Source organism: Rhinatrema bivittatum, chromosome 3 (assembly GCF_901001135.1).
Source record: "Rhinatrema bivittatum chromosome 3, aRhiBiv1.1, whole genome shotgun sequence".
In the NCBI taxonomy this organism is placed as follows: Eukaryota; Metazoa; Chordata; class Amphibia; order Gymnophiona; family Rhinatrematidae; genus Rhinatrema; species Rhinatrema bivittatum.
Window position 1 is genome coordinate 110776303 of NC_042617.1, and position 19335 is coordinate 110795637.

The following is a 19335-nucleotide window of genomic DNA, read 5'->3' on the forward strand; positions in this document are numbered from 1 at the left end:
AGATGGATGCCTCCTCATTTGGAGTGGGAGTGGTCCTTTCTCAAGCAGCCCTAGATGGAAAACTTCATCTTTGTCCTTCTTTTCCCAGAAATTTTCCCCTGCAGAAAAAAACTACCCTATTGAAAATCAGGAACTATTAGTCATTAAGCCTGCCCTTGACGAATAGCGTCATTTCCTAGAGGGGGGAAGGCAGACATCCCATTACTGTCACAACAGGTCATAAAAATATTCTCTACCTCCAGGAGGCCAACAGACAATCCCCGCCAAGCTTGCTGGTTCTTGTTTTTCAATAAATTTGACTTTCACCATACCTTTCTCCTTCTGAGAATACCAGAGTGGATGCCTTATTCCACTTGTCTGACTTCACATATTTATTTATTTATTTGTTTGTTTGTTTGTTTATTTAATTAATTAAGTCTTTTCTATACCGTCATTAAGGTGTGTACTGTCACAAAATAATCTTTCATTTTACCTAGGTGCCATAAGGTTCGGTAACAGTTTTTAAACAAGATTAATATTAGAAGAGTGTAAAAAACATGTCCAGGTCAATTCTATAGCAGTTTGAGTACAGGACTCATTCTATAATTGTAACTTTATCCTTTACTGCAGGGTTCGCTTAAACCTACACACTTAGTGATTACTGTTGTGTGTGTGGGTGCTCTTTGATTGTACCTTGCGCTTCTATGGTTTTCTATTCTCCCTTCTCTTTTTGAAAAGCTTGTTTGAAGAGCCAGGTTTTTAGATTTTTTCTAATGTTTTGTTTTCTCTTTGTAATCTTAACTCCAAGGGCATGGAGTTCCATAGTATGGTCCTGCTAAGGATAATGCTCTCTCTCTTACCTGGGTCGGTCTTGCTGTTTTGACTGAAGGAATAGTTAAGGAGTATACCACCACTGAATCACAATTCATCTTCGATCTTACCAAGATTCTTCTCTGTTCCAGTTGGGAAAACAATAGTACCTACACTTCTCAGAGAGAAGGTCCTCAAGTGGAGTCACAACTTAAATTAGGTAGATAGGCATCCAAAAGATGACAGAATTGATTTCTCACCAGTACTGGTAGCCTCGGCTGGTCCACAGGCATGTGGGCATATGTGGATTTGTGCCCCAATTGTACCCAAAATTAAACCATCTCACTAATGCTCTTGGGGTCTTCCTCAACCCCCTACTAGTACCAGATAATCCATGGACTCATATCCACCAACTTTATTACCAAATCTTACCCCATCTGGGGACTGTACATTGATACGGGTGGTCATGGATTCATTTCTCGAAGATGGCGCATTTCATTCCCTTTCCTTCTGTGCCTTTCATCAGCAGACCTTACATGTCACCTTTTCCCAGGAGATCTTTGATTATATTAGCTTACCGGAACACTAACAGGCAAATTTTAAAATGAGTGTGCATAATATGGAAACTTTGATTCTGTAACCTTTGTGTTCCATGCTTGCTCCTTCACCGCTAGTTCCTTGGTTCCTATATCCATTATCTCTGGCTCCTTTCCAATGCCTTGCCTCTACCACCATCTCGGGCAGCCTTCCGGGTGTATGCTTCCTCTGATGTGCAAGTAACTCCTCATAGGGGAGATTCCTGACATTCTTGTTTGAACCAGTTTACTGTTGCTAGGGGAGTCTCAGAAACAGAGTAGTTCTGTCAAAGTCAGAGAGATGATAATTATTGAGTGACTGAGTGGTAACAGCAGGCACTGATATAGTCAGTGAGTATGTTCATGACATCTGCCAATAACCACCACATAAGCACTTACAACATCTGGGTCACACACACATGTGCATATATGAATTGGCAGTAGTAGCAGCAGCAGTAGCAGAGGTAATGACACACATTATGGTGAGTATCTGGCAAACAAGGCTTGGAATAGGTATTATAACCATGTCAGTGCAAGTGCTGACAACTGATTACAATCTAAGACCTGTGGCTTACTGACTTGAACAATCTCTTTCCATTCTTCTCTCTCCCAACACTCTGTGATACTAGGCAGGTTAAGTCCCACCTATTTATCCTCAAGATGTGGGCGGCAAATCGATTGTGAAAACTTGAATTTGTCTCATCTCAAACTTCTAAATAAGGGTGGTATTGAAATGATCAGACCTTGTGCTGAATCAGTGAGAAATTAATTTCCTCAACTTCAACAAATCTCACCAGTGTGGGAGAGAGAATTCCCAAAATTTGTTGAACTTGAACCAGGCTAAAACTCATCTGGCCTGAGTTTGTGCTCAAGTTATTTGCACATCTGTACTGATGAATAACAGAAGAAAATGTTTCTTCACAGAAAGAATGGTAAATGCATGGAACAGCCTCTCAGTGGAGAATATGGGGGCAAAAACAGTAGCAGAATTCAAGAAAGCATGGGAATAAGTATAGAGGGTCCTTAGCTGCTGCCATTAAGTGAAATTAAAGCTAGAGATCAAGTATGGTCTGTGAGATTTCAAAGGAAGGTAAAAGGGGCAGGCTAGATGAAACTTGTGGTCGTTATCTATCATTAGATTCTACATTTCTTTGCATCTCTCTTATCTAATCAGTGTGTCGCCCTGAGTTAGCAAATTACACACTTGCACAGAAAGACCATTCAGGGCTGTGGCTGTTTAATGGGAAATTCCAGGGAACAGACTGCATGTATTTTCTGTTTAATGTTCAAATGACTAGTTCTAAGTGGAACTTTTATGTAGGTTAGATTGATTCTGATGAAAATAAAGCAAAATTGCTTACCTTGTAATAGGTGTTATCCCAGGACAGCAGGATGTAGTCCTCACATATGGGTTGACGTCACTGACGGAGCCCTATTGCGGGGAAAACTTTCTGTCAAAGTTTCTAGAAACTTTTGTCTGGCCCTGTGAGGCCACTGAGCATGCCCAGCATGCCATGATATTCTCTGCCACAGGGGGTCTCTCTTCAGTCTCATATGTAGCAATAAGCTTTAGCAAAAATAAAAATAATAAAAGGTATGAGACCCAACTCCACAGGCTGGCGGGTGGGTTTCGTGAGGACTACATCCTGCTGTCCTGGGATAACACCTATTACAAGGTAAGCAATTTTGCTTTATCCAGGACAAGCAGGATGCTAGTCTTCACATATTGGTGATTAGCAAGCTAGAGGCTGAGTCATTTTGTAGAGAAGCAATAGTGAAGTACTGTTGGTGAAAATGAGGCAGCCGAAGATCACAGCAGGTTGGATGTAGAAGGAGTTGGGATTAAACTGGAAGCAAGTTCTTTAAGACAGATTGTCCATAGGCTGAATCTTGTCATCCTTCTTTGTCCAAACAGTAATGAGCTGCAAATGTGTGAAGAGAACTCCATGTTGCTGTTTTACATATGTCAAGGATTGGCACTGAACGATAGTGTGCTACTGAGGTTGACATTGCCCTTACTGAATGTGCCTTTACTCGCCCTTGGAGAGGAAGGCTTGGTTTTGCATAGCAAAACTGTATGCAATCTGCTAACCAGTTGGAAAGAGTATGTTTACCCACTGCTTTTCCCGGTTTGTTTGGATCATAAGATACAAAGAGTTGAGTGGATTTCCTGTGGACTGCAGTGCGGTCTAAGTAAAATGCTAGCACACATTTATAGTCCAAGGTATGTAAAGCCCGTTCTCTTTGGTGAGACTGAGGCCTTGGAAAGAATGTGGGTAAAACTATGGTTCAAGTGGAATTCCGTAACTATTTTGGGAAGGAATTTTGGATGTGTACGGAGAACCACTCTGTCATGTAATAACTTTGTGTAGGGTGAGTACGTGACAAGTGCTTGTAACTCACTAACCCTTCTAGCTGATGTAATGGCTATGAGGAAGATAGTCTTCCATGTGAGAAATTTGAGATCACAGGAATTCATGGGTTCTAAAGGAGAATGCATGAGTCTTGTTAAGACCAAATTCAGGTCCCATTCTGTGACAGGTGGCCGAATTGGTGGTTTAAGTTGAGTTAAACCTCTCATAAACCTACTGACAAGAGGTTGTATGGATATTGGTTGCATCTCCCATCTTGTTTATGGTAAGCTGAGATTGCACTTAAGTGTACTCTTACAGATGAAGTCTGGAGGACCAGATTCTGAAAGATGGTATAAGTAGTCTAGTAGAGAAGTAGTGGGGCAGGTGAAAGGATGTATACTCTTTGCCTGCACCACAAAGTAAACCTTTTCCATTTGGAGGAATAGTTCTTTCATGTGGAAGGTTTACGTGAAGCTATAAGCACTTGAGATACATTAGTTGAAAGATTGAGTGGTTGTACGATCAAGCTTTCAACATCCATGCTGTCAGGGATAGGGATTGAAGGTTGGGATGGTGCAACCGACCCTGATCCTGAGTTATGAGAGTGGGAGCTACTCCCCAGATGAATTGTATCCCTGAATGAGAGGTCTAGAAGTGTGGGAAACCATACTTGTCGAGGCCAATACGGGGTTATGAGTATCATGGACCCCTTGTCTTGTTGTAGCTTCACGAGAGTTTTGATTATGAGCGGTATTGGAGGATACTCGTATAGTAGGCCTGAGTTCCAAGGGGGAGCAAAGGCGTCCTTGGCTGGTTGGTTTTTCTGTTTGTGTAGGGAACAGAATCTGTCCACTTTGTGATTAGGTGTGATGCAAAGAGGTCTATTGTTGGTTGACCCCCAACACTGAAAGATCCTGTCGCTACTGAGGGGTCCAGGGACCATTCGTGTGGTTGGAATTGGCGACTGAGTCGATCCGCTAGCACATTTTGAATGCCTGCCAGATAAGTGGCCCGGAGAAACATTGAGTGTGTTAGAGCCCAGGCCCAAATCTGTGCAGCTTCTTGACAAAGGAGATACGAGCCTGTACCTCCCTGTTTGTTGATGTACCACATGGCAACTGTGTTGTCCGTTTGGATGAGAACAGTCTTGTGTGAAAGGCAGTCCTTGAACGCATGCAGCGCATAACGTATAGCTCAAAGTTCCAGAAAATTATTTGAAAAGTTGCTTCGAGCTTTGTCCAAGTACCCTGGGTCTGGAGATTGTTATGTGAGCTCCCCAACCCAAGGTGGATGCATTTGTAGATAAAGTTATTTGTGGGACTGGTTTGCTGGAAGGGTAGGCCCTTGTGCAAGTTGTCCTTGTTCGCCCACCATAGTAGAGATGAACCTAGCTGGTGGGTGACTTGGACTGGAGAATGTAGTGGTTGAATGACTTGGATCCATTGTGATCTTAGAGTCCATTGAGTTACTCTCATGGCTAATCGTGCCATAGGAGTGACATGAACCGTGGAGGCCATGTGGCCTAGTAAGGTTAGAAACTGATGAGCTGTCGCTTGTTTTTGTGAGTAAATGGAGCTTGCCCAGAGGGAAAGTGTGTTTGCCCGATCCTAGGGTAGAAAGGCTTTTGATAGGATAGTGTTCAAGTCTGCACCTATGAATTGAAGTAGGTGAGATGGAGTGAGATGGGATTTTTATTAGTTGATGAGAAAACCCATGGAGTGAAGTAGAGAAATTGTTTGACTGAGAGAAGTGAGAGCTCCTTGTTGAGATTGACTTCTGATGAGCCAGTTTTCTAAATAAGGAAATACATGGACACTTTCCTTGTGCAAGTGACCTGCAATTACTGCCAGACATTTTGTGAATACTCTGGGAGCAGAGGCAAGTTTGAATGGCAGAACTCTGTATTGGAAATGTTGATGGACCGACCATGAAGTGTAGATATTTGCGGTGAGGAGGGGAATATTGGAATGTGAGCGCAAGCGTCTTGAAGATCCAGAGAATAAAGCCAATCTCCTGTTTGAAGAAGTGGAAGCATGGTGCCTAGAGAAACCATCCTGAACTTTTCTTTCTTCAGAAATTTGTTGAGATTTCTGAGATCTAGGATGGGTCGTAGGCCTCCGGTTTCTTTGGAATGAGAAAATAATGGGAGTAGAATCCTCTGCCCTGCTGAGTCCAGGGCACCAGTTGTATAGCCCTGGCTCTCAGGAGGGTGGATAATTCTGCTTGTAGAGGAATTATGTGAGATTCGTTCTGCAGATATGACCTCGGTGGAGATTCTGGTGGAATTGAGAGGAAATTGAGTTTGTAACCTCGAGCTACTATGGAAAGTACCCATTGGTCTGTTGTTATTTTTATCCAATGGTTGTAAAAATAGGATATTCGGCCCTCCTACTGGTAGATGTGCTCAAGGGTTGAGGAGATGGATTTGTTCCCTGGTCTGCGTTTCAAAAGCCAGCAGCAGGTCCTGTCTGTGGTGGAGGATGAGGGCAAGCAGTCCTTGGTTGTCTGGCCTGGGAACGTTGTTGCAGCCTAGTGGATCTGCCCCTCGATGCTGGAGGGTAGTAACGTCGTTGTCGGTAGTATGGGTGTCTGGGTTCGCGTCTGGCAGGACGACGAGATGGCTGTGCAGAGGGTTCCTGTGGAACTTGTGACAGTTGGCGTAAGATCTCAGAATGTTCCTTTAGTTGTGCCACGGAATCTTGGACCTTGGAACCGAATAGGTTGTCCCCCAACACATGGGCAAATCAACAAGTTTGTCTTGGACCTCAGGCCTAAGGTCAGAGGCCTTAAGCATGCCCAACGCCTAGCACTAATTCCAGCAGCTGCTGTTCTGGAAGCTGTCTCGAAGCTATCGTAAGCTGCCCTTACTTCATGCTTCCCAGCCTCCAGGCCTTTATGTATAATTGCCTGTGCTGCTGTGGTAAAGATGTGATGAACTGCTGCATCTGTTTCCACAGATTCCTCTGATATTGTGTCATGTAGAGTTGATAAGAGGAAATTCTGGTATTCAGGATAGCCCCTTGATATACCTTCCTTCCCAGGGAGTCTAGATATCTCTGATCTTTACCTGGGGGGGGGGGGGGGGGGTTTGAAGAGTGTGGACGAATTCGTTTTGACTTCTTTTGAGCAGATTCTACTACTACCGATTGATGTGGAAGCTGCGATTTTTGATATCCAGGAGCGGCCTGCACCAGATATGTGGTATCCACTCGTTATTAACAGCAGAGAAAGAGCATGGGTGCTCCGAGATTCGATGTTGAAGATCCAGAAGAACCTCATGTATTGGTATAGCCAATACAGCTTTGGAGGGTCAACAAATTGAAGTACCTCCAATGTCTGCTGCCTGGTATCTTCTTCCGCAACCAGGGTAAAGGGTATGGTGTCTGCCATCTCTTGAATGAAGGTGGTAAAAGACAAATCCTCTGGTGGAGACTTTTTTCTTTGATCTGGGGGTGAAGGCTCTCACATGAATTCTTCAGAGGATGTATCAGTATGTTGATCATCCCAAGTGTCATTTGGATCATCACTATATGGAGGAGAGTGGGGAAGATCTTGGTTGCTGATGAAGGCCCGAAGGTCCTGGTTGCGGATCATCAGAGGGTTATTCTTGGAGAAGTGTCCCTCTGATGGTTTTGGTGGAAGGGCATCGATAACTTCTTAGTATCTTTTTAAGAGACTTTGGAAAAATGCCAAATCATGTTGTTCTGGATCCCCAGACGACGGCTGCATCGATGGCAAGGAGGTTGACATCGATGTTGATATTGATGGAAGTGCAAGTAATGGTGTCGAAGACGTCAATGGGGTTTGGCATCGAGGTCAGCATCGATGAACCGTCGGTATCTGCGCATAAATCGATGTCAATGTAGTAATTATCCTCGGTGCAGGAACCGACTTCGATCCTGGCACCGGCATCGGTATTGTCACCAGCATCGGTGTGACCACCGGCATCGGTAAGGTTACCGGCATCAATGCTGAAGGCACCGGCATCAGCGGGAGCGCCAGAGTTACTTGCTGTTCCTTAAGAGCCTGGATGACCGCTTTGCCTGATAAGATCAGACAATTCCGGCGTTACAACTGATGAAGTCAGAGCAGTTGTACGCGGTGCGGAGGCTGTACTGGCAGATCCACCAGAGAGCCCTGTGGAGGTTCAGGAATAGACGTATCCTTTTGAACAGGCCAGGCGTTGAAGGAACCGGCGTTTCCTGGCTCCGTGGCCGCTTTGCACTTGATTCCTCCAGGAAGAGATGATTCCGACGTCGATGGACGTCGGTGTTGATGACGATGCTTTGTTTTGTGTTCGCTGATTGACCTCATCGATGCAGTCGACGACGCTGGAGACGGATGATCTCCTGATCCTTCCGGACGATGTTTTTTTTTAATCAAGATACGTTTGGGAACTCTGACCGGAGACAATTTTGACGACGTTGAGGGAGATGGCTGAAGCTGGAGATGGAACAAATGTTCCATTTTCTCTTGACGAGCGTTCCGTCCCTTCACCATCATCTCCGCACATTTTGGGCAGGTGTTGACGTCGTGATTCTGACCTAGACACATCACACACTCGAGGTGTGGGTCGGTGTGATGGACATTGTCCGGTTACATAAAGAGCATTTTTTGAAGCCCGTAGCCATTTTGGATTGACGGATGTCGATGACAAATGAGGGTATTCGTGAGAGAAAAATTCTGTTTTACTCGAAGAGTAAAAATGAGACAGAGGTACTCACCAGCTAGTGGAAACCCCGAGAGATCCCGATGGGAAAAATATTATTTAAAAATATGACTTTTTAGTCAGAAATTGTTGTGAGAGACTCGCAACGGCTCCTACTCTGCGATGCCTACAGCAGCATGGAAAAAACGAAGACTGAAGAGAGACCCCTGTGGCAGAGAATACCATGGCATGCTGGGCATGCTCAGTGGCCTCACAGGGCCAGTCAAAAGTTTCTAGAAACTTTGACAGAAAGTTTTCCTGCAATAGGGCTCAGTCAGTGACGTCACCCACATGTGAGGACTAGCATCCTGCTTGTCTTGGGATAAAATATACTCTTGATATTTTTCCCAAGTAACAAAACACAATCCCCTTGCCAGTGTAAAAGTTTATTGTCATCCCCATTCAAGTCATCAATAAATGTGAAACTTTAAACAAAGCTGAGCTTTTTTCTGACTAGCCTACACAACTTTTGGGGCCAAGAAAGTGAGTGTAAAATAACTTGGATATAAATTACACTTGATTACTATTAAGTTCATCTGTGGAAACCAACCCTTAGGATTTCATCGAAATCAGCAACAGAAATGATATACTCTTACTAAAGCTGCAGAAACCCATTCATTCCAAGTTTCATCATTTAATAATTCTCATTTCTGTTTCTGAAAGGCACTTCCTTGTAAACATGTCCTTGTTATTTTCATAAATGTAATTACTTTTTGCAAGTAAGTATAAACAATTACAAAATAATGTCCTTCAACAAAAGATTAACGGCAGATTTCTTAACAGATGAATAGCATAAGAACATAAAAACTGCCATACCGGGTCAGACCAAGCCCAGCATCCTGTTTCCAACAGTGGCCAACCCAGGTTACAAGTACCTGACAAGTACCCAAAAACTAAGTCTATCCCATGCTGTTGATGCCAGTAATAGCAGTGGCTATTCTCTATATTCTCTAAATCAACTTGGTTAATAGCATAAGAACATAAGAAATTGCCATGCTGGGTCAGACAAAGGGTCCATCAAGGGGCCACAAGAACCTGGCAATTACCCAAACACTAAGAAGATCCCATGCTACTTATGCAATTAATAGCAGTGGCTTTTCCCTAAGTAAATTTGATTAATAGCCATTAATGGACTTCTCCTCCAAGAACTTATGCAAACCTTTTTTGAACCTAGCTACACTAACTGCACTAACCACATCCTCTGGCAACAAATTCCAGAGCTTTATTGTGCGTTGCGTGAAAAATAATTTTCTCCGATTAGTCTTAAATGTGCTACTGAATGTAACAAGTTATAATTTTTGGAACCAGATACATGTGGTGCTTAATGCTCTATTTGGACTTACCATAAAATAGAATGGAAAAATGTCTTATCTATATCTTTTTGATGAATCTCCTAATCTGCCTCGGAGTGGAGCTAGGGTGATTAGTATTGTTTTATCCATAGCCGAAATAGTAATTTTATCTTGTTGGCATAATGAAGAAGTACCGAATTGGAAATTAGAAATGTTGAACTATGCAAAAATGGAAAAACTGAGACAACAAGGTTTATTTGGTCATAGCTCTTTAATGAAACAATAATATTATTTTCAATTATGAACACGTTTACAGGCATTACTTTAGTTTCTTATCAAGGATATTAAGTGACTGACTTCTGGGCATAAGCTTAGGCTTAGGAAAAGAATGTGTGAGGAGAGGATGTATGGGTATATATGTTGAGAAGCTGATTGATAAAATACAAAAATTAAAATTATGTGAAACAGATTGGGCCATACTTTAAAAGGTACGCGCGGGTGTACATTTGTGCGCACAACCCGGCACGCACAAAAGTATGCCTGATTTTATAACATGCACGTGCAGCCGCACGCATATTATAAAATTCAGGGTTGACGCGTGCAAGGGGGTGCACAAGTATGCAACTTGCACGCACCAAGCCGCGCAGCCTTCCTCCATTCCCTCCGAGGCTGCTCCGAAATCAGAGCGGCCTAGGAGGGAACTTTCCTTCTGCCCCCCCCCCCACCTTCCCCTCCCTTTCCCTACCTAACCCGCCCCCCTTACCTTTAGCCTATAAGTTGCGCCTGCTTCTGGGCAGGCGTAGGTTGCGCGCACCGGTCAACGGCTGGCCCGCGATCCCGGGCACAGTGACAAATGGCCGCTGTGCCTGGAGGCTCCGGCCCTGCCCCCAGACCGCCCCACCCATGCCCCACCCATGCCCCACCCCTTTTTTCAAGCCCTGGGACACACGTGCGTCCCGGGGCTTGCGCGCGTCGCCAGGCCTATGCAAAATAGGCTTGGCCAATGCAGGAGGGTTTTAAAAGGGTTACGCACATATATTATGCGAGTAACCCTTTTAAAATCCGCCCCATTATGTTTAGTTAAACCAAACTTGTTTTAATGTTGTGTTGTACCTGTAGGTATTGCATTTACACTGTAGTTTACATTGGTGCTTCAATAAAGAAATAATAAAGAAAAATAAATATATTTGGCATAAACATACATATATGCGTATGTTGTGAGATAAAAATGTGTATTTTATAATACATGGAGGTTATAAAATACTATCATAAAACTGTGCCAGGCCATATATGTGTGTACATGCCACCGTGCTTAGTTGTCGGAAAGTTATCTATCCAGTTTATGAGTGATATTAATTAGAATGTAAACACCTCGTCAATTAAAATCTGATCCGCATCTCTTGTGAAAATATTAAAAATCAATACATGACCATCAGCAAGACTTTTATCCGTGTCCTATATTTTTATTTCTACTCAATAGGAGATCACTTGAAACATTTTTATAAATTAATGCTTACACAAGCCTATCCTGGGATATAATTAAAAATTTTGAGAGACATTCTCTTTCGCATGCTATATTTATTAAGCACAATAGTTAGACTTACAAATGCAAAATAAAAAGCATTACAAAGCCATCATCACCAATCAAAATATTTCTTTGGGGGCCAGTTTTTAAAATTGTATTTAAATATATTATAAATACATTCATTTTCCATCATATATCATTTTATCCACCTATGCTGAAGTACATGCATGCAGGCATTCTAAAGCTGGGAAAATATTGTTAGTAAAATACCAAAGGTTCCATTTTCCACCCATATTGCTTGGTATTTGAAATCTGATTGTTTGCATATCCATGTAAAAAATGGAAAGCAATATCATTGTTTCACAATCTATACTACTGAACAAGCACTATGCTAGGCAATTATAAGAATTCAGGATCTACAGTATGGTGTAATTTCTGAGCATTCATACTGATAACCACTGCTGTCTGCGTTCATATGACTTTTAATCTTTTCACACCAGAAACTGCCTTTTATATGACTACAGTTGGAATTAGTGTTCCTGCCAACATTGCCCATTACTTCGTAATCACCTCTCATGGCAACACATTGCAAATCTATTTATTTATTTATTTATAAATAAATAAATTAAAAATAATCACCTCGCATGGCAACACATTGATAATTAACAGCAATCTACCCCTAAAAGTAGGTGAAAAATCACATGGGCTGGGTTGGACTTGCACACCACCTGGGAAGGAAATGTAAGCTGGCAGCATGCACTAACCCTGAAATATGAAGGGAAACAATTGTTTTCTGACGTTATTTTATTTTATTGTTACTTTTGAAGGGGTATTTTTTGCACTGGATACATTTTGGAAAACAGACGTAAATTAGCCTTAAGCACTGCTGGGAAATGAAGGTCAAATTTCAAGTTTACATTACTTCTAAAATACCATGCAATTAAAACCTTTTTTGGTTTATAGAACAGGAAACAGATTAGAAAGGCCAGTCGCACTGACTGTATACCAAAGCAGAAGACAGCCAATGGAGAGATCAGGTAAGTTGGCACAGGCACTTTCACTTTTTATTTGGTCCACAAAAGTCAGGAAGAGGAGAAATCCTACACCACCTCCATTGCTGTTTCAGAGGTGCCCTTGCTCAAGGCATCCTTGTGGGAGGTCTGCTGTTTCGCCTGTTAATGGCTACCACCCATGGACTAAAGGTGATGTATTTATGTCCATTTTTTATTTTAATTTTATTTTCTTCTTTATTAAGTCTTCTGAGAGATAACGAGTGCCAAGTTACCTTTCAGGAATTTCTAACATTCCATAACATGCTTTTCCTTAAACAAATTTCACTATGGAATTTCACCGTGGGTCAAAAGAAGGCTAAAAAATTTGGATGGTAACTTTAAAACTGGTGCGCAAGCGCAAATGCGTGCAAACGCGGCGGTCCATGCCCAAGGACGCGGCTATTTTATAATTTGCGTGCATGTTATAAAATAGCCTGGCCACATGCACATGTGTTCCAAATTTTAAGTGGGCATGCACATGAGTGAGCAAATGCCGCTTCTACTGTGTAAATTGGGGGATTTTAAAAGGGGCATGTGCCAACGCTATTCCCAGTTTTCCAGTTCCCCCAGTCGAGAGAGGTCCTCCAAACCCTCCTAGTTTAATAGCCTTCACTCCCTCCAGTGAGCCCTGGGCCCTTAAAACCCCGCAGACCTGCCTATTTATCTTTATTTATTTATTTTTTACTTACATATCATCCAAAGTGGAAGTAAAGTTACGCGGCAGGGGATCCTCAATGCACACTGGATTGCATAAGTATTTACGTGCATGTCTCTGGTTCACGGCCTGAAACACCCATGTCCGCCCAGATCACACCCACTTCCTGCTTTGAAAACTTTCTAAACTGTGCGCGCTACAGGAGATACGCATGTATCTCACCGGCTGTTAAAATCTGCTCGGCGTGCACAAGCCAAACTTATTCGTGCATCCCCTAATTAATGTGTGGAACGGGCTTTTAAAATTCGTCTTTTAGCGTATTTGAAGTCACAGCAATGGAAACAATTCCATTTTCCTCTTTACTGGCGATAGAAAACATTTTTCTAATAAAATATCTTCTAGATTTTTTTCTGCAATATCCTTGGACTCTAACTTGCTAGACCTTTTTTTTTTTTTTTTTTTTTTAAAGTTAAATTGCACCTTTTGCTACTTTTATCCAGCCTGATCCTGACCTCGGCAGTTTCTACTCATTTTCTCTGTTATCAGTAACGCTCAACTTTGCTGTTTTTAAAATTAATTTTGTTTCTGTTTAGCTACTGAGTAGAGGGCTATGAAAAAAAACGAGAACAGGGGCAGCAGTGCCTTAGAGATCCCGATGAAATACTGACCTCTATACAGCTAGAGAGCAGTGGGCAGACCACTGCAAACAGGCAATAAACTTGAAAGGCTTATTTGTGTATAAAAAGTCAAAATAGGTCTGATGCAAATATACCTCTATATTATAGTCAGTTAAAGATAACATCCAAAAGTACTTGCGTTAATAATTTATTGCAAATAAGATTTTTCTCTGAAGCAGAATCATAACACACCTTACATTTTAGTGTTTCAGAAACTTCAGCAAAGCCTCTTTTGGGAAGTATGGTGATGCAGTAAATTTCTGGCATTTCTTAATTGGAAGAGGAGCAGCAGTGATATTATCATTACTACACAATTACAGCTGAGTAAACTGAAGCACGGATTGTAAAAATGGCTTTCCCACAATCACATAAGGTGGGTTTGAACTGTGGCCCAGGAACTTCTCCTGACAGGTACTCCCAATGCTCTTATTGCTAAACTACAACTCCTCCTCTGGACAGATGTTTCCTATCATGGAACTACTTTCCTCTCACCCTTCACCCATCTGTTTGTTTTCAAGCACAGGCAATGTTTTTTTAAGGGTCTTTTTCAGTAGAGAAATGGAGGCAATACAATCAGAGCAGGGTTATTTTTTCATTTTTACAAATGTGTGTGCTTCCTTTAAAAGCATTTCCATGTCTTCAGAATCTTTATCTTCAGAATCTGGTTTCCAATCAGAATCTTCATCAGTCTGGTCCAACTCCTCCTCTTCTTCCTCATCATCTAGAAAGCTGTCATTCAGGTCATACTCATTAGGTTCACCATCATTGTCACTTTCATCATCCAAAATACTTTTTCCTAAAAAAGCCAAAATGATAGATAAAATGTTTAATATTTATAAATTCAGTTCAGAACTTACTATTAGGAAAGCGCAGAAAACCATTTATAAAATGGTAACTTTCAAACCAGTGCGCGGGTGCCACTTTGACGTGTGTGCTTTGCGACACACCCAAATGCATGGCCATTTTATAACTTGGGCGTGTATATGCGCAATGTTATAAAATATCCTCACCGCGTGCACATAACTTTAAGTGGGCATGCACTTATATGCGTAACTCTTGCTTCTACTGTGTAAGTTGGAAAATTTTAAAAGGGACGTGCATCCATGCCATTGCTAGTTTCACCAGTCCGTTCACCAGTTCACCTAGTTAACAGCTCGGTGCTCCAAACCTCCCAGGTTTGATATTCTGCACTCCCCCCAGCTACTCCAGACCTCTTAAGCCCCTGAGAAATATCTCTTTTTTAGTTTTAAACTTACACCTCCTCCATAGCAGAAATAAACTTACACGGTAGGGAATCTGGGAGCACACACATCTCTTGGCCAGGCCGTGAAACATTCATGCCCCGTCCAGATCATGCCCCGCCCCTACTGACAACTTTTGAGATGTGTGCACAGTGGGAGATACACATGTGTCTGGGTGGCTTTTAAAATTCAGTAGGCACACGTGAGCCTGACTTGTGCATGTAGCTCCTGATTTTGGCGCACGCTGGGCTTTTAAAATTCACCTCTAACTGTCCATTGAGCACAGTTGGCTTAAAGGAATAGTCCATGATAATGTAGTTGGAAATATTTACATTTATTTGTATGATATTAGCATACAACAACATAGAGGCTGATATTCAAAATAAACTGAGTCCTTAAATTTAGACACCTAGCTGAAATTAGTTTCCTATTTCAGTTGAATTCAGGATCCTAAATGTTTGCCCCTTAAACTCGGGTTACAAAGGTAGGCCTGCAGATCATTTGCTTAGATTTTAACTGCTTAAGTTAAGTGCCTAATGATGAAACTCCGTGCTAAGCCCTAACTCTACCCCCCCCCTGCCACCTACTTTTTAAAAACTTAAATTTAGGAACCTGGTGAAACTCGGAACCTAGATTAAGGCATTCAGCCCTAGTAAATTTTCAAAAGGGTCACTTCAGGAGACAAACTCCAAAATTTAGGAGCCTAAACCTTTTGTAAATTGCCCTCATAACTTTTAAGTTAAAGCAGTGATATATAAATTGAAATGCCAACACAATATTTGGTCATGAGGTGAACTATTAAGGTTACAAGGCTGATGGTATAGTGCAAGAATATTTAAACATTTAAGAGTGAATTTCAAAAGGTTTCCAGACATTAGAATAGCATATACATGTGAAAGTAGCATGCATGTGTGTAAATGTTGGGTTGTTTTGTTTTTTTTAGAAATGTTGAATGGACATGTGTATTTTTAGTTTTGCATGTAAATTTTACTAGGGAAAAAAGGGACAATGTAGGGGTGTTCTGGGGCAGCATTGAAAAGCATGCATGGTAGATGCTATTTCATAAGAGATATATTTGTGCACATTTCTAAACTTATTCATACACTTACACCTGCTTATTGTCTCATGCAAGTGGAATCGGACTAGTTTGTCTGCAGTTTTGGGGTGGGAGTCTGGGTAAACTGGTGTTTTGTCATTTGCACTCCTTCATGTGCCTTTTGGGGCTGAGTGTATGAGCTCTTGTGAACTGGTCAGTAATTTCTTTGTATGAAATGTAGTTACTTCTTATAGTCAAGTATTTATTTCTTTTGCTTTGATTTCTTGCCTTTCCCTATAAACCACAAGGCAAGTTACAATTAAAATCCACAGATATACTTTTATATTACTTTTTAGTGGGAAGACAAATGTTATAAACAGATTTTTTTACCAGCGTGCCTCGTGTTTTAAAAACAGCAATGTGTTCAGATGCATTGCTTTTTAAATAAAAGTGTCTTTAATAAAATGTTAACTATATGTAAAAGATATTTTAATGAGCAGTTATAACCTGTAAAATGGTAATTAATACACATGGTTTAGATTAGGCAAGTACAACTGTATTTATTTTCCTAAGGCACAAACAGTTCTTAGTGTTTTACAGCTGTCATGCAAATAGAAAGTGTGTGTAGGAAACCAAGAAACAATTGACACATACAAGTCAGTAAACTACACTAGAAGGAAAAGAAATGTCATAACAAATGTCTACGCCACTGGTAGTCAAAATAAAGCAACTTTTTAGTTACAGTAGCTGTTGATCAGTAACGATTACAGCAAAAGGGGTTCTGGGTGTTAGAAGAAAGTTATACCGTTAACCTCCATATGGTCTACTGGTCTCTTCCTTGTAGACTCCTAATTCCAACTAACATTTATCCCTCTGGCAGCAATTAGGCTAATGACAATAAGAATCAAATATAAAAAAATGTCATTTTCTGAGCATCTTTCTCTTCTTGACTGGAAAAGAAAAAAATAGTATTTATAGGAAAATGTCAGCTTTGCACGGGTTCCCATTGCAGTTGTTAATGGATTCTTGTCATCAAACCGCTTGAAGGTCCAGAAAATCAGTTTTTCCATCAATTAAGCTTCTTAATTTAAAGTTCAGTTTTTAGATCTGAAATGCAGTGTTATACTATTCTGATAGGGAAATCTATTTACTTAATTAGCAGAAACATAAATGCCATCTCATGTCAAAGTAACTTGAAAAACAAAGTCTCAAACTTCACTAATCAATGATTATAACCTGCACAACATGGGCTTTTTCCCTGTTAGTGTGCGCTAACTCATGTTAGTGCGCACTAACAAAAATAGCAAAAAATAACAAAAAGTAACAAAAATAAACATTTTTTTTGTTAGTGTGCACTAACCCGAAAAATGATTTTTATGAAAAATCGGGGGAAAAATTGATCGTTTCTTTCTTTTAACCGATTTCTAACGAATTTAGAAACATCGTACGATATTTCAATTAGTTAGAAAAACGATTCACAACCCTAGCTATTACTGGCATCAGTAGCATGGGATCTGCTTAGTGTTTGGGTACTTGCCAGGTACGCCGGGACGCGACCTGGGGGCGACCTCCGGGAGGCGTAAATCCCCCGACAAAGGTAAGGGGGGGTTTAGACAGGGCCGGGCGGGTGGGTTAGGTAGGGGAAGGGAGGGGAAGGTGAGGGGAGGGCAAAAGAAAGTTCCCTCCGAGGCCGCTCCGATTTCGGAGTGGCCTCGGAGGGAACAGGGGTAGGCTGCGCGGCTCGGTGCGCGCCGGCTATACGGAATCGATAGCCTTGCGCGCGCCGATCCAGGATTTTAGCGGCTACGCGCGTATCTACTAAAATCCCGCGTACTTTTGCTTGCTCCTGATGCGCCAGCAAAAGTACGCCAATTCGCGCGGTTTGAAAATCTACCCCTTAGAGAATAGCCACTGCCATTAGCAATGGTAACATGGAATAGACTTAGTTTTTGGGTACTTGCCAGGATCTTATGGCTTGGATTGGCCACTGTTAGAAACAGGATGCTGGGCTTGATGGACCCTTGGTCTGACCCAGTATGGCATTTTCTTATGTTATGTTCTTCTTATGATAGGTTATAAATTTTAGCAAATAGATCTGAAATTTCATGTTTGAGTTCCTTCAGAACCCTGGGGTTCATGCCATCTGGTCCTGGTGATTTGCTACTCTTTAGTTTGTAAATCTGGCCTGCTACATCTCCCAGGTTCACAATGATTTGGTTCAGTTCATCTGACTCATCACCCTTGAAAACCATCTCCAGATCCGGTATCTCCCCAACATCCTCATTAGTAAACACAAAAGCAAATAATTCATTTAGTCTTTCTGCAATGGCTTTATTTTCCCTAAAAGTCCCGATAATCCCTCAGTCATCTAATGGTCGAACCAACTCCCTCACAGGTTTCTTGATTTGGATATATTTTTTAAAGTTTTTATTATGAGTTTTACCTCTACAGCCAACTTCATTTCAAATTTTCTCTTATCCCGCCTTATCAATGTTTTACACTTAACTTGACAATGCTTATGCTTTTTCCTATTTTCTTCTGATGGATCCTTCTTCCAATTTTTGAAGGATTTTATTTTGGCTAAAATAGCCTCTTTCACCTCACCTTTTAACCATGCCGGTAATCGTTTTGCCCTCCTTCCACCTTTCTTAAGGCGTGGAATACATCTGGACTGCGCTTCTAAGATTGTATTTTTAATCAATGTCCATGCCTGTTGTACACTTTTAACCTTTACAGCTGCACCTTTCCGTTTTTTCTATTTTCCTCATTTTATCAAAGTTTCCCATTTGAAAATTTAATATTAGAACTGTAGATTTACATATTGTCCCCCTTCTAAGTCAATAGTTCAAATTTGATCATGTTATGATCACTATTGTGAAGTGGCCCCACCATCGTTACCTTTCTCACCAAATTCTGCATTCCACTAAGAATTAAATCTAGAATAGCTCCCTCTCTCATTGGTTCCTGAACCAATTGCTCCATGAAGCAGTCATTTATTCCATCCAGGAACTTTTTGTCTCTAACATGTCCTGATGTTACATTTACCCAGTTAATATTGGGGTCATTCAAATCTCCCATTATTACTGCACTGCTAAATTGGTTAGATTCCCTGATTTCTTTTAGCATTTCATCATCTGTCTAATCATTTTGGCCAGGTGGACGGTAGTATACTCTTATCACTATACTCTTACCCAACACACGATTTCTATCCATATAGATTCTACTGAGCATTTAGTCTCTTGTATGATCTTTATCCTGTTGGACTCTATACCCTCCCTGACATAAAGTGCCACACCCCCACCAAGTTGATCCTCTCTATCACTGTGATATAATTTGTATCCTGATATAGCACTCTCCCATTGGTTATCCTCCTTCCACCAGATCTCTGAGATGCCAGTTATATCTATCTCATCATTCACTGCTATACATTC

The 19335-nt window shown here is 41.4% G+C and overlaps 1 protein-coding gene across 2 annotated transcripts in view; it reads right to left on the minus strand.

Moving 5' to 3' along the window:
* Positions 1 to 13377: 13377 nt before the first annotated feature.
* The window catches only part of APLF (aprataxin and PNKP like factor), a 447297-nt gene continuing 441339 nt past the window's right edge, over positions 13378 to 19335 (minus strand). For both annotated transcript variants that reach the window (XM_029593580.1, XM_029593581.1), the window contains exon 11: positions 13378 to 14423. In XM_029593580.1, the coding sequence (XP_029449440.1) occupies positions 14212 to 14423 (212 nt within the window). In that variant the 3' untranslated portion in view covers positions 13378 to 14211. The remainder of the gene's footprint in view (positions 14424 to 19335) is intronic.